This window comes from Mya arenaria, chromosome 17 (assembly GCF_026914265.1).
Source record: "Mya arenaria isolate MELC-2E11 chromosome 17, ASM2691426v1".
In the NCBI taxonomy this organism is placed as follows: Eukaryota; Metazoa; Mollusca; class Bivalvia; order Myida; family Myidae; genus Mya; species Mya arenaria.
Genome location: NC_069138.1, coordinates 41,154,568 through 41,170,573, shown reverse-complemented (window position 1 = coordinate 41,170,573; position 16,006 = coordinate 41,154,568). Strand labels below are relative to the sequence as shown.

The following is a 16,006-nucleotide window of genomic DNA, read 5'->3' as shown; positions in this document are numbered from 1 at the left end:
TTTAAAATGTTAAAAATAGGAGTGAAGAACAGGTTATGGTGAACTGTGTTCAATGGAGCTGACAGCAGCATTGAACTGTTCTAGGGTTTGAAGAAGGGGTACATCTGGGGGAGATTATTCCATAGTACTATGGACCTGGGGAAGAAGGAGTACTTGTAGTAGTCAGTTGTGGCAGAGATTAACCTATATGATAAGGGATGGTAATGGCGGGATTGCCTAGTAAGAGGGATGAGGAAATCTTGGATGGGGATTGCCACCAACTGGTTAGTAATTTTGTACATGAGGGACAATCTGGAGTCAATGCGCCGGAGATCTAGGCGGCGCCATTTTAGGGTGTGTAGCATGTCAGTGACACTGGAGGTGCGGCCAAAGTCAGCCATCGCCCAACGCGCTGACCTCCTCTGGACCGCTTCTATTTGGTCTATTTGAGTTTGAGTATAAGGGGACCAGACTTCGGAGCTATATTCCAGCTGGGGTCTGACAAGGGTCTGTTATGCCATGGACTTAAGGGGTATGGAATTGACCTTTATGTTCCTGCGAAGGAAACCTAGAGTTTGATTTGCCTTTTTTTGTTGTCCTATTTATCTGGGTGTCCCAAGATAAATCATTTGAGATCTCCACTCCGAGGTATTTTGCTGAGGTGACAGATTCTAAGGGTGTATTGTGTAGATAGTATTATGAGGGGATAGAATGTTTCCTTCTTGAGACGTGGATAACTTGACACTTGGAGGGATTGAATTCCATATCCCAGTCCAACTCCCACTTTTTCATGCAGTAAAGGTGTCTTACCGTTAGGTTATGTTGTCATAGTTGTTCTGTTAATCAGTTCAAATATCAAATAAGTCTATCTGTGTCTTATCAGGTTATATACATTTTATGACATGTGTTCTAGTAAAATAACAATAAGACAAGATAAGTCTTGTTTTCAACAATACCATTTACAAATTTTCATATTCATAATTATGGAAAATCAATATGTGTATATGTCTGTAAATTTACTTAAACAACATTAAACAACCTAATTACAATTGTTTTTGTTTTAACAATTCCTCTTCACCATATCCATATCCATATCTATATAATTGCATTAAATTGAATGGTGTTTTATATTGTTGAATGTATATTGTATGTATATCCAGACAAACAATTTGAGCATATTATACTAGTATTAAAATATAAACACCTTAGTTGTACAATTAAAATCTCATAAGTATTGGTAAATGTATCATAATTATATTCCTGGCATCTAAATACGTAATTAACAGATATATAATAATTAATTATTGATAAGACTTGGTTGATTCACATAGTCAATTCTAATAACTTTTATTTGACAGTTCTAACATTATTTATTTATTTTAGAACCATGTTTATTATCAACTATTATTTGCTTGCATGTAATATTTCTGTAAAGCTGTATCTTAGAAGTTTGAATATTAACATTGTCATAACCCTTTTCCACTCATTGTGTACATATATGTATCTGTATAATATGTTGTCTTGGGCCGGAGGCCTTTATCAATTAAATAAATTGAATTGAATTGAACAATAGTGATATATCGGAACATCAATGGATTACCAATACTGATTATCGGGGCATCCATGGATTACCAATAGTGATATAAAGAGACATACATGGACTAACAATAGTGATATATAGAGACATCCACGGACTAACGATAGTGATATATCGGGGCATCCATGGACTAACAATAGTGATATATCGAAACATCCATCGACTAACAATAGTGATATAACGGGGCATCCACGGGCTAACAATAGTGATATATCGATGCATCCATCGACTAACAAGAGTGATATATCGAAAGATCCATGAACTAATAGTAGTGATATATCGAGACATCCATGGACTAACACTAATAGCGGTATATCGGGATTTCCATTCTCCGATAAAGCTTCTTTGTATGGCACTATATCAGTTTTATTCGATTTCGGTATGGTTTGAACTATTCTTGTCGTGCATGAATTACTATTCGAATATGTATCATTTAAAATCTTTTTAAAACAGGGGAAATTTAAATAAAAAATCCTAGATCCAGCAGTTTTGTACATAGGAGAGATTTTCAACGTGCAGTTACTATATTGAAAATCACTCCTGACTACGAAAGCGGTCCCACGATATCTGATGAACCGAACCCTGCTGGGTCTAAAAGTTTCGTAACACTTTCACTTGATGACTCAAAAATACAATTCATTGTCTGTAAGAAGCAATTGACAATTTGTTCGTTAGCTATGCTATTTTATAGAGATTGATATTGATGGAGAGTGTATTTGAATAACATGCTGTATATACTATTAACTTCAAAACTCCGCGCCACAAGGAAGTGTATTTGGCTACTATTTTACGGCCTTGGGTTGATTACTCAAGTTTGTTGTGATAAACATTAAACTTAGTCCATTGTTTAATAGAAATCAGTAAATATCCAACTTTTTCTGCAGTTTATCTCCTATCTCATGGCCAGGGTCACACAGAAGGCAGGTGAAAGCCCTGACGTACGAAGTAAACATTGCATAATCATACATACATGTGTATACTTATTTTAATAGAGTAGATATGAGTTTAAATACATAAATACACACATGTGCGATACGCAAACAGGATTATAATGATCAGTGAAGAAACACTTATTGTTCTTTCATATGCACATGAATTATTTAACGTTAGCGCAATCGCGATATGCTGTTTAAAAGGTATAGCAAGGCACAACATTTAAAGGACTTGTAAAATCTAAAGGACTTGTAATGGAGAGGATAATCATTTCTGAAGTTGATTCAAGCAACGCAGGATTGCAGCATGAAACTGAGATAGAAAACAAACTCATTAGTGGCATATGTTGTTGATACATGCATTCGTCTTAACCATTCATGATATTATTCTAAACTGTTAAATTTTGCAATGAACAACTTAAAGCTGTAGTAGATCATTAGCGAATGCAGCTGTTTAAAACGAAGTCAACGGTACAGCGCAGCTTCAATCACCACTATCTTGAAACAATTGGAACCTTGATTCAGACTTGTGACAGTAGGAAGTGTTCATTTACATACGTCCGCAAATGATACATCGGACAGTTGAAAAAGTGTGACCATCTCTGGGCTCGGGGCTGAGACCAGCGGACCACCCACGAACCGTCCTTGAAACATGGCAGTGACGGGCGAGCCGGGAATACAGCATTGGGCGGACATTCTAATCATCGTCGTCTATTTTATAATTGTCCTGGGTGTTGGCCTCTGGGTAAGTATTTAAACTTCAGTAAAACTTCTGCGTGTTTTGCCACCGAGCCTGAGACCATCTTTAAGCATTTTTTCACTAAATGAAATGTGATATTTTACTGTAGACATTTTTCGTTTATAACTACATGTACATGCGCTAGTATGAAATGTTTGAAACACCTTAGATAAGTCATGATAAGCAATACATATACAAAGCACATCGAATGACTAGTATCTCTGTAAATTTACAGACGCTGGTTCGTCCACACCGGGGCAATGTGGAGAACTACTTCCTGGCGGGAAGGAATATGCCCTGGTTTGCCGTAAGTGGCTTTAACTTTGCTGTCGTAAAAAGCGCAGTCGAATGTTCATATATAGAGTTTCCCTGTAACATCATATTAGCCTCACATAACGCTTTCCGAACCATCTAGAAATATTGAACAGTACATTGTATAGCACACTTTAATGAGATTTTACACTGCAGTAGAAAGCATAGTTCTTTCTCGAAAGTACGTATACAAAACGTAAACAAAACACGAAAAGGGCTCCGCCAAGACGTTAATCTAAGTTAGGGTCAAGACTCTTTTGATATACAATGTCCCACATACACGTATATTTTATTTCGACTTTCCTAACTTCTTGCCTCCCAGGTCGGAGCGTCCCTGTTCTCCAGTAACATTGGTAGTGAGCACTTTGTGGGGCTGGCGGGAGCGGGGGCGGCGGCCGGGATTGCGCTCATCCTCTTTGAGTGGTTTGTAAGCGAAATTTCTTGTTTCGATCCTAGATGTTAAATGTTGGTAACTATCACAAAATAAGTATATGTCGATTTCAACAAGTTAACAATTGATTATAGCACTGTGTGAATCGGTTATAAATTATACAATGCTGTTTCCATATCAGGATCGTTCAAGTCAGAACGGTAACCGGAAGTACCATGCGATACGTAGCCATTCGGAGCTCCTCGGCCATTATTTTCAAAAACAACCTCGGATGTATTTGGACGGTTTACATACTCAAAAAGTGGTACGTTTAAGTCCGCCGCAAGTAGATCGCGTAGTAATAGTATTTAGCAGTTAAAATTTGTGACTTAACTCTTGGGATTCTTAATTATGTTTGCAATAATACAATTCAATGGAAATCAATTTAAACTTAGATCAATAAATACAACTCTAAAACACTACAAATAATTAATGATATAATTCAAAATTTTACGAACTACTTCAACTGATGTACCGGCATACATCCGAGGTTGTTTTCGATAAAATGGCCGAGGAGTTCCGAATGATACGTAGCATGCGGATAAATCACAAGGCTATTCGAATAGACGCACGGTGCTTATTGTATGGTTGCTTGGCAACATGGTTTAAAAGATTCACTTGAGATTGAAGTTTTAAATAACTCGTACTTTGCGCACATGGATAATTTCACTCACTCGGATAGTACCTACAGTAATTGTACTTGCGGTAGTGACGTCACTGATTACAACTGTGTAAAGGTGATGGTTGTATATGTTGTGGCGTTGTCGATGATTCTAATTATTTTTTATATGGATTCGAACTTGAATATTTCAGCCCATCTTCCTGATACTGCTGCTGGGTTGGGTGTTTATTCCTGTGTACGTTTCTGCAGGGGTAAATGATATTTTCAAATTAAAGGCTGTGGATTTCTTGACATTGATTCATCTGTATTCTAGCTAGACACCTTCTGGTTTCAGTTCGATACGATAAAACGATAAAGTGTTAGCTTTAAGCTCCATTTATTGAAGAAACCAATGTCATTCGTTCAAATAAACTACTAGTATTACATAGATATAATACATATTTAAATATGCCATTTGGCTCCAGGTCTACACACTACCGGAGTACATAGAGAGGCGGCACGGGGGCCACCGGATCCGCCTCTACCTCAGCTGTGTCTCCATTGTCCTGTACGTCCTCACCAAACTTGCGGTAACTTGGCCAACAACTTTTCTTGGGAGTTAAACTAGGCTTTGTAATAGCACTTGTTCACTTGTAGTTTGGTATCTCCGAGATATAACGACTTCCTGTTTACGTGGATTTTTTTTTCATCTGAATGTTACAATTAGTAGCTTAAATTCTTCAAGTATCTGGGCCCCGTTTCAATAAAGCTTGACGATTTTGGCATAACTTGGAATGTTTTCGTTATTTTGTTAAATAGTTGTGCAAATTTAAAGTCAGCACGTATTAGAAAAAATTCTTAAGTTGAGACATTGAAAACCCTCCAACTTTTTCACTTTTTGACGTTTATACGAATACAGATTTTTGAAATTACGACTAATATCTTTTAATAAAATTGACTGCTTGGATCTAACATATTCCATGCCTTTCGGCCAATTAATTGCAATCAACAAGAATTGAAAATCTCACATATAAAGTTAGCCGAGGGTCATGGTTAGTTCGATCCGCTGCATGATGCTAGTTATACCTAGCGATACCTGGTGTGCCCGACCTCCTGAAGTACATGGATGTCGCACTTAGTAAGCCACGAGACATGGTCATTCGGAGCTCCTCGACCATTTTTATCGAAAACAACCTCGGATGTATTTGGACGGTTTACATACTAAAAAAGAGGTACGTTTAAGTCCGCTGCAAGTAGATCGCGTAGTAATTTTATTTAGTAGTTAAACTTTATGACTTAACTCTTGGAAATCTTAATTATGTTTGCAATAATATACTTCACTGACAATCAATTTAAACTTGGATCAATAAAAACAATTCTAAAACACTACATTTTCAAAAATTTACGACCTACTTCAACTGATGTACCGGCATACATCCGAGGTTGTTTTCGATAAAATGGCCGAGGAGTTCCGAATGGAGACATAGTAGGTGCGACCCCTGAAACAGATGGAAATCACACTTAGTCAGCTGAGAGTCATGGTAAGTCCGACCCCCTGAAATAGATTGAAATCACACTTAGTCAGCCGAGAGTCATGGTAAGTCCGACCCCCTGAAATAGATGGAAATCACACTTAGTCAGCTGAGAGTCATGGTAAGTCCGACCCCCTGAAATAGATGGAAATGACACTTAGTCAGCCGAGAGTCATGGTAAGTCCGACCCCCTGAAATAAATGGAAATGACACTTAGTGAGCCGAGAGTCATGGTAAGTCCGACCCCCTGAAATAGATGGAAATGACACTTAATGAGCCGAGAGTCATGGTAAGTCCGACCCCCTGAAATAGATGGAAATCACACTTAGTGAGTCGAGAGTCATGATAAGTCCGACCCCCTGAAATAGATGGAAATCACACTTAGTCAGCCGAGAGTCATGGTAAGTCCGACCCCCTGAAATAGATGGAAATGACACTTAGTGAGCCGAGAGTCATGGTAAGTCCGACCCCCTGAAATAGATGGAAATCACACTTAGTCAGCCGAGATTCATGGTAAGTCCGACCCCCCTGGAAATGGAAATCACACTTAGTGAGCTGATAGTCATGGTAAGTCCGACCCCCTGAAATAGATGGAAATCACACTTAGTGAGCCGAGAGTCATGGTAAGTCCGACCCCTTGAAATAGATGGAAATCACACTTAGTGAGCCGAGAGTCATGGTAAGTCCGACCCCCTGAAATAGATGGAAATCACACTTAGTCAGCCGAGATTCATGGTAAGTCCGACCCCCTGAAATAGATGGAAATGACACTTAGTGAGCTGATAGTCATGGTAAGTCTGACCCCCTGAAATAGATGGAAATCACACTGAGTCAGCTGATAGTCATGGTTAGCCCTACCCCCTGAAATATATGAAAATCACCCTTAGTCAGCTGATAGTCATGGTTAGCCCGACCCCCTGAAACAGATGGAAATCACACTTAGTCAGCCGAGAGTCATGGTAAGTCCGACCCCCTGAAATAGATGGAAATCACACTTAGTCAGCCGAGAGTCATGGTAAGTCCGACCCCCTGAAATAGATGGAAATCACACTTAGTCAGCCGAGAGTCATGGTAAGTCCGACCCCCTGAAATAGATGGAAATCACACTTAGTCAGCCGAGAGTCATGGTAAGTCCGACCCCCTGAAATAGATGGAAATCACACTTAGTCAGCCGAGAGTCATGGTAAGTCCGACCCCCTGAAATAGATGGAAATCACACTTAGTCAGCCGAGAGTCATGGTAAGTCCGACCCCCTGAAATAGATGGAAATCACACTTAGTCAGCCGAGAGTCATGGTAAGTCCGACCCCCTGAAATAGATGGAAATCACACTTAGTTAGCCGAGAGTCATGGTAAGTCCGACCCCCTGAAATAGATAGAAATCACACCTAGTCAGCCGAGAGTCATGGTAAGTCCGACCCCCTGAAATAGATGGAAATCACACTTAGTCAGCCGAGAGTCATGGTAAGTCCGACCCCCTGAAATAGATGGAAATCACACTTAGTCAGCCGAGAGTCATGGTAAGTCCGACCCCCTGAAATAGATGGAAATCACACTTAGTCAGCCGAGAGTCATGGTAAGTCCGACCCCCTGAAATAGATGGAAATCACACTTAGTCAGCCGGTCCGACCCCCTGAAATAGATGGAAATCACACTTAGTCAGCCGAGATTCATGGTAAGTCCGACCCCCTGAAATAGATAGAAATCACACCTAGTCAGCCGAGAGTCATGGTAAGTCCGACCCCCTGAAATAGATGGAAATCACACTTAGTCAGCCGAGAGTCATGGTAAGTCCGACCCCCTGAAATAGATGGAAATCACACTTAGTCAGCCGAGAGTCATGGTAAGTCCGACCCCCTGAAATAGATGGAAATCACACTTAGTCAGCCGGTCCGACCCCCTGAAATAGATGGAAATCACACTTAGTCAGCCGAGATTCATGGTAAGTCCGACCCCCTGGAAATGGAAATGACACTTAGTGAGCTGATAGTCATGGTAAGTCCGACCCCCTGAAATAGATGGAAATCACACTAAGGCAGCTGATAGTCATGGTTAGCCCGACCCCCTGAAATAGATGGAAATCACCCTAAGTCAGCTGATAGTCATGGTAAGTCCGACCCCCTGAAATAGATGGAAATCACACTGAGTCAGCTGAGAGTCATGGTAAGTCCGACCCCCTGAAATAGATGAAAATCACACTGAGTCCGCTGATAGTCATGGTAAGTCCGACCCCCTGAAATAGATGGAAATCACACTGAGTCAGCTGATAGTCATGGTAAGTCCGAACCCCTGAAATAGATGGAAATCACACTTAGTCAGCTGATAGTCATGGTAAGTCCGACCCCCTGAAATAGATGGAAATCACACTGAATCAGCTGATAGTCATGGTAAGTCCGACCCCCTGAAATAGATGGAAATTACACTGAGTCAGCTGATAGTCATGGTAAGTCCGACCCCCTGAAATAGATGGAAATCACACTTAGTCAGCTGATAGTCATGGTTAGCCCGACCCCCTGAAATAGATGGAAATCACCCTAAGTCAGCTGATAATCATGATAAGTCCGACCCCCTGAAATAGATGGAAATCACACTGAGTCAGCTGATAGTCATGGTTAGCCCGACCCCCTGAAATAGATGGAAATCACTCTACGTCAGCTGATAGTCATGGTTAGCCCGACCCCCTGAAATAGATGGAAATCACCCTAAGTCAGCTGATAGTCATGGTTAGCCCGACCCCCTGCATGATGCATGGAACTCACACTTAAGTAAGCCGGGAGACCTGGTAGGTCCGACCCCTGGAATACAAGGAAATCACACTGAGTCAGCCGATATAGTAATGGTTAATCAGACCTCCAGAATTACATGGAAATCACACTAAGTGGGCCAAGACACATGTTAAGTCCGACCCCTTGGAATACATGGAAATCGCATTATGTCAGTCAATGGACATGCTATAATTAAGTCCGAACCACTTAAGTACGGTAAATGTTCAGCGAGACTCGCTTGGAAATGACTTTCTACGTCACGAATGTTTCAGTCGTCCATGTTCGCGGGCTCGCTGTTTATCCAGATGGCGCTACAGTGGAACACGTACTTGTCTCTGGCCGTCCTGTTGGCAATAACAACACTATACACCATGCTGGGTAAGGATGAAGCCCTAAACTGCTCCTTATAGTCGTGTAACGTTATAATTTCCTTGAGTTCTCAAAGAAACAGCATACTACAGCATACTTTTCTGGTTATCAGGTCCGACGTAGTGAACTTTGCAGTCATGGTCTAATACAATAATAAAGAAATTTAGAAAATGATATTAGATAAAACGCAAAACAGTACTTAGAGTAGAATATAATATACGTTCATTGTTAAATATATTAAAGTACTTTATATCTAACATATATGTGTAGGCTGTAGAAAAGACCCATGTGTTCACTTTGCCGCTCTAAAAGGACACTATAACAAGATTCTACCAGGGAGTACAACCCAAAATGATTTTTATCAGCTTTATAGCTGTTTTCAGAATCGATGTGACAATACATGACTAATAACTTAAAAACAAAATATTTCGTTGCCAGGCGGGTTGACGGCGGTCATGTACACGGACACGTTCCAGACGGTCGTCATGGTGATCGGCTCTACCGTCGTCATGATCCTCAGTAAGTTTTCACTATGACAACACTCACTGTGCGACCTCCGAATCCCGAATTGATACTGACGGTTCACGCTTATAGTTCGACTCATCCATCTTCTTTCGCATTTTTAAGTACAAATTGAGATGCGGTCAATGAAAAGTAAGACCACATAATTATCTCTTAGTGTCGGGAATCGGTTCCAGTTTGACTATCGATAATCGGTTTCACTCCAGTAACCGATTATCGATGATACACTCGGTTTTTGGCAATACACATGTACTTTAATTGTAGTTTTATTCTTGTAAAATAACTCTTAATCCCTAATATAATCCTTAATTATGCTTATGGTATGTGTGTGTTTGAAGTTATTTAGTGTTGTTGTTGCTTTCGGCCTTGTTGTTAACAAGAACTAAAATGAACACTTTTGAATGTATACATGAACAAAGAGGAGAAAATAGGCAGACATTAAATGAACACAAATAACAACAGGAAAGAAGAAAAACAACTCGCTGTTTGAATCGACGATGATCGATTATAACCAAATACAATCGATGGTCGCCGATTTCAGACCCAACCAATCCATTTTCGGTCATCGGAACATCACTATTATCTATGTTTAGGTTTCATCAAAATCGGTGGATATGCCAACCTCGAGCGGCTGTATTTCAACGCGGTCGCCAGCGTTCGTAGCGATAACGCGAGTACGTGCGGGCTACCTCGCGCGGACGCGTTCCACGTCTTCCAGGACGCGGTGACAGGTGACCAGCCTTGGCCCGGCCTTGTGCTGCAGGCATCCCTCGGATGCTTGTGGTACTGGTGCTGTGATCAGGTGCGAACATAGAACGAACCAGTGTCGTAGACAGAGAGAGGTAAACCGAGGTATCTCGGTACGAAACTCAGCATAAACATATTTTTTATTGTCAAGCCCGCTTGCGGCAGAGTTGTCACAATGACGGTTCGATGTATGTGCGTGCGTCCATTCGTGCTTTAGCCTGACGGGCCTTCGTCCGTCCGATTTTGGCTTATATGGGCTCTAGCTTGGCTTCCCTTGTGGTATTTAAATAAAACAAATTGGCACTTATGTTCAACATGAGCTAATGGCATGACTCGGCGTACAAGACTCATGCATATAGGTCAAAGGTCAGGGTCACACTTGGAAGTTCATTTGATAAACTCCCTTCTCTATTTTTGCTTGTCCGGGTTGTAACTTGGCCAGGCATTTGGATATTATCAATTGGCTTTTCACTTTTCAGATATCTTTTATTTATGTATTGCTTATTTGACATTACTGTCATGCATAGCCAGCAACTTTCCAACAATTACATTCAAAGTCAAAGAGCACTGTCTTTCAGAGCTGTTCCATTTTTGTGAAATTGGCGGGCTCGACATTGTTGGCGTTTGAATGGAGAGTGTTAGATTACCATTATTTCCTCCTTATAAGAAGAGCTAGAAGGCTGCCATTCGGAGCTCTACGGCCATTTTTTCCAAAAACAACCTCGGATGTATTTGGACGGTTTACATACTCAAAATGTGGTACGTTTAAGTCCGCTGCAAGTAGATCGCGTAGTAATTTTATTTAGTAGTTAAACTTTATGACTTAACTCTTGGGAATCTTAATTATGTTTGCAATAAAACACTTCACTGGAAATCAATTTAAACCGAGATCAATGAATACAACTCCTAATCACTACAATTAATTAATGATATTATTCAAAAAAATACGAACTACTTCAACTGATGTACCGGCATACATCCGAGGTTGTTTTCGATAAAATGGCCGAGGAGTCAGAATGGAAGGCTGCTTTATGCCATTGTGTATATTTTAGGTGATAGTTCAGCGGTCATTGGCGGCGCGGTCCCTGACGCACGCAAAGGGCGGCTCCATGTTGGCAGGGAGCCTCAAGATCCTGCCCCTCTTCCTTCTCATCTTTCCCGGCATGATTAGCAGGATCCTTTACCCTGGTAGGTACGACTGTGGGCCCTAGAGGTTGAGGTGGTCTAGTGGTTCTAGTGGACGTGGATTTCTCTCGCCATCCCTGCATGACTCAAAGCCAGCGAAGTATGCCGTCTGTCGTGCGATCTAATAATAAATAACAATTCACTTAATTTATTTTACAGTGATTGTGAGGAAAGTTGTAATTTAAGGACATTAAGAAGAGGTATCGAGCGGGGTACAGACTAAAATATATACAAGCCAATAGTGCACAAGTTCAATTATGTGAACTCGTGGTATAGAGAATGGCGGTAATATGAACGCTGCCGGTTGCCAATTTCAGACGATGTTGCGTGCGTGGATCCAAAAGTGTGCCAGACAGTATGTGACAACCCGGCAGGCTGCAGCAATATCGCATACCCAAAACTCGTGCTGGAGCTGCTTCCTGTAGGTAAGTTAATTGACACCATTTTTAGTCGGGGAAGTTCTTTTGCTTTTCCGGATTGTAAATTTGGTAGCGATTGTCCAATACCACGATTCTTGTATGGCGCGAAGGTCGATTCTTGTATGGCGCTACTTTGCGTCTAGCTTGGGGACCGCACTCCACGTGCTTCAACTGGTAAGCACGTGTCCTTATTGTGACACTGATCAGATAAACACGTGCGTTATCCGACAGGCGCTTTTATCCGAGAAGTAATGAATATGGATATAACATGCATGTTTCTTTCATATACGCACATGTGCTCAGTGCTCGCTCCTGGCTGCAACCATGTCCGCCATCATGTCTACGACTGATTTAACTGTCCCATATCTCTGTCATGAAGGGGCGTGGAGCCAACTCATGACTGCAATCATGTCCGCCATAGTGTCTACACTGACTTCCATCTTCTTACTGTCCCGTATGTTCTGCCATATAGGGGCACGGGGCCTGCTTATGGCGGTGATGTTGTCCGCCATTATGTCATCGTTGACCTCCATTTTCAACTCGGCGTCCACCGTGTTCACCATGGATATCTGGCGACGCGTCCGCCCTAACGCCGCCCAGAGGGAGCTGCTCATCGTCGGCAGGTAGGTCGCCTTTCTAAACCAATGTTGCATTAATACTCGCTAATGAGTTGTAATTTTGTATACTTATAATTGTTTTTATGGAATATAGAGCCCTTATTGAAACTTTTAACATCGATTTAATAATTCATACATAGCCGAAACAACCACAGTAATATTGTGTCGTAGCACCGGCAAATAAGAAATGCAAGCCAAGAAAGCACAATTTTGCAGTCCAGATTAACATGCACTTATTTGGTCTATACCCTTGTTCTCTGATCTCCCCCAGGTTGTTTGTGTTGGTGATGTGCGTGTTGGCGATCCTCTGGGTTCCCATGGTGAAAGCGTTCCAGGGCGGCCGACTGTTCTCCTACATGGTGGCGGTCGAGGGTTACATTGGCTCCCCGCTCGGTGTCCTCTTCTTGCTGTCCATCTTCTGGCGGCGAACAACGGAGGCGGTAAGTTCCGGGGCATTCCAGGGTGGCCGCCTGTTCTTCTACATGGTTGCGGTCAAGGGTTACACTGGCTCCCCGCTCGGTGTCCTCTTCTTGCTTTCCATCTTCTGGCGGCGAACAACGGAGGCGGTAAGTTCCGGGGCATTCCAGGGCGGCCGCCTGTTCCCCTACATGGTGGCGGTCGAGGGTTACATTGGCTCCCCGCTCGGTGTCCTCTTCTTGTTGTCCATCTTCTGGCGGCGAACAACGGAGGCGGTAAGTTCCGGGGCATTCCAGTGCGGCCGGCTGTTCTCTCACATGGTGGCGGTCGAGGGTTAAATTGGCTCCTCGCTCGGTGTCCTCTTTTTGCTGTCCATATTCTGGCGGCGAACAACGGAGGCGGTAAGTTCCGGGGCATTACAGGGCGGCCGGCTGTTCTCTTACATGGTGGCGGTCGGGGGTTACATTGGCTCCCCGCTCGGTGTCCTCTTCTTGCTGTCCATTTTCTGGCGGCGAACAACGGAGGCGGTAAGTTCCGGGATATTCAAGTGTGTCCGACTGTTCTCCAACATGGTGGCGATCGAGGGTTACATTGGATCCCCGCTCGGTGTCCTCTTCTTGCTGTCCATCTTCTGGCGGGGAACAACGGAGGCGGTAAGTTCCGGGATATTCAAGGGTGTCCGACTGTTCTCCAACATGGTGTCGAATGAGGGTTACGAGCGCTCCTTTTGTTGAGGCGGGAAGTGGTGCGGTGTTTTAGGTTATAAGGCGGCTCGTTGATCTCCGACATGGTGTCGTTCAAGGGTTGCATGGAGTCGCCACTCGTTGTCCTCTTTTTGTTGTCCATATTTTGGCGGCGAACAACGGAGGCCGTAAGTACCGGGGTATTCCAGGGCGGTCGGCTGTTCTCCAATATGATGGAGAAGGGGGTTACATGGGCTCCCTGCTCGGTGCCTCTTCTTGCGGTAAACAACGGAGACGGTAAGTTCCGGGGCATTCCAGGGCGGCCGGCTGTTCTCCTGCATAGTGGCAGTCGAGAGTTACATTGGCTCCCCGCTCAGTGTCCTCTTTCTGTCCATCATCTGGCGGCGAACAACGTATCGTTATTATGGAAATTAAGTTAGATACTAAAAAAGATATTTCCTAATTTCCTCACTTGAACAAAACATTCTATAACGCCTCTCATAGTTTATTATGCTATAATATAAATTTTGTGTTTATAATAGACATATTGACTCCTACCGACAGTATGTCGATCCTCGTCTGGGTATGTCTTAAAACGTGTGAAACTCGTAAATAATCATTAACACGTAACAGGTATTCTTCTGCATTTCTGTGTATATTGTCTGACTTTATTGAGTCGATCGACTTCCGTTGAAAACCAAAGGTTACATTTCAGGGAGCATTTTTCGGGCTGGTTCTGGGCCACCTGCTGGGCGTATCGCGGCTCGTGGTGGAGCTGGTGTATCCGGCGCCCCCGTGCGGCGAGATGGACACCCGGCCCCACTTCCTCTCCCGTCTCCACTTCACGTACTTTGTCCAGATCCAGCTTCTCTTCACGGGCGTCATGATCGTCGCCATAAGCGTCTGTACCAAGCCCCGCTCACCCCACCAGGTACTGCACTGGTGACTTAGATATTAGTTTTTATATAAACATATTGATTGATTGATTGATTGATTGATTGATTGATTGATTGATTGATTGATTGATTGATTGATTGATTGATTGATTGTATAAACGTTATACTGATCTTTCCAAACGCATTAATCAAGTACTAGTATTTAAGAAGCTAGTGTACGGTAGAATATGCCAACTTGTTTCAATTAGGAAAACACATATATCCCTGACAGCTGGAGGGAGTAACTTGGTGGACGAAAATAACCGCGACAGCAGACGATGATAATGACATGGAGATGTCAGAGAGCTACTCTCATAACACCCGGAAACCCCAACTTTCAGAAATCGCTAAAGACCCACGTGAGTTGATTCTTTATTAGTTGATTATGTCAGTCGACTTCCGGTTGAATACAGTGCCTTCCGGTCTGCTTTTGTTATTAATATATCTCCATTTATGTACAGTAATGTCAGTATTCTACTATATTTCAGCTCTTTTGTTGCGGGTAGAAAGCCGAGTGGGCGCGCGCACCAGTTACGCGAGAACTGTTCTGGAGCGAATAAAGATGGCGGTGTGTGGAGTAACAGACGATAGTCAAGCAGACGAGAAAATTGTTGTGGAACATATCAAAACGTTTCTGTACCAAACCAGCACGGCAAAGAACGTCCTGAATGCCTCCGCCATAGCTCTTGTGGTCGCAGTGGCGTTTTTGACAGGATTTTACCACTGAACCACGTGCTGGCCTTGGAAATCAGACGTTAACACCATACGCATATCACATCCATTCTCATTCATTGATAACGATAAATCTAACTCATAGCATCATCCCTCTTGTGTACGAGAATGATCACAGTCATCGTGATTGTGTATGTTCATATGGTATTTAAAATATGCGCCATTATGATCATGAATTATTTTATTCAGTCAAAGGTTAATAAGAGTGAGTTAATCTTAGCGAGTAAAGAGTAATTCATACGAATATGGTTGATTCACTGAACTTTAAGATACTTCAGCTCGCATCGTGAAACGTGCCAATCAAAACGCCTCGGCCATTATCTTCTTTTGCTTGTCTCTTGACTTCTGAGGCAACTTATTTTTACGGCAATTTTACCATAGACTTTTAGAGATTATTTCAAATACATTAGGCAATATGCACATGCACACACAGGCAGTAAAACATACTAGTATGTGATATTTCATTGTCACATATATATGGACAAAAACATAGG

General features: G+C 42.4%; 1 protein-coding gene across 1 annotated transcript; it reads left to right on the top strand.

Moving 5' to 3' along the window:
* The first annotated feature begins 2,649 nt into the window (after positions 1 to 2,649).
* LOC128224541 (sodium/glucose cotransporter 5-like) lies at positions 2,650 to 15,716 on the top strand. Its single transcript, XM_052934417.1, has 15 exons — positions 2,650 to 3,253; positions 3,483 to 3,554; positions 3,882 to 3,986; positions 4,803 to 4,862; positions 5,076 to 5,180; positions 9,159 to 9,264; positions 9,694 to 9,774; positions 10,371 to 10,579; positions 11,577 to 11,712; positions 12,027 to 12,134; positions 12,601 to 12,751; positions 13,017 to 13,185; positions 14,561 to 14,776; positions 15,013 to 15,139; positions 15,269 to 15,716. Exons 1-15 carry the CDS (start codon positions 3,161 to 3,163, stop codon positions 15,505 to 15,507), a joined length of 1,977 nt encoding a protein of 658 aa, XP_052790377.1. The 5' UTR covers positions 2,650 to 3,160; the 3' UTR covers positions 15,508 to 15,716.
* The last annotated feature ends 290 nt before the right edge of the window (positions 15,717 to 16,006 follow it).

What these genes read in the sequence shown, in the direction of transcription:
- LOC128224541 (XM_052934417.1), top strand. Translation starts at nt 3,161, where the DNA reads ATGGCAGTGACGGGCGAGCCGGGAATACAGCATTGGGCGGACATTCTA. An exon ending in AACACTATACACCATGCTGG is followed by an intron (nt 9,265 to 9,693) that starts GTAAGGATGAAG and finishes TTTCGTTGCCAG; the next exon opens with GCGGGTTGACGGCGGTCATG. An exon ending in AGCCCCGCTCACCCCACCAG is followed by an intron (nt 14,777 to 15,012) that starts GTACTGCACTGG and finishes TATCCCTGACAG; the next exon opens with CTGGAGGGAGTAACTTGGTG.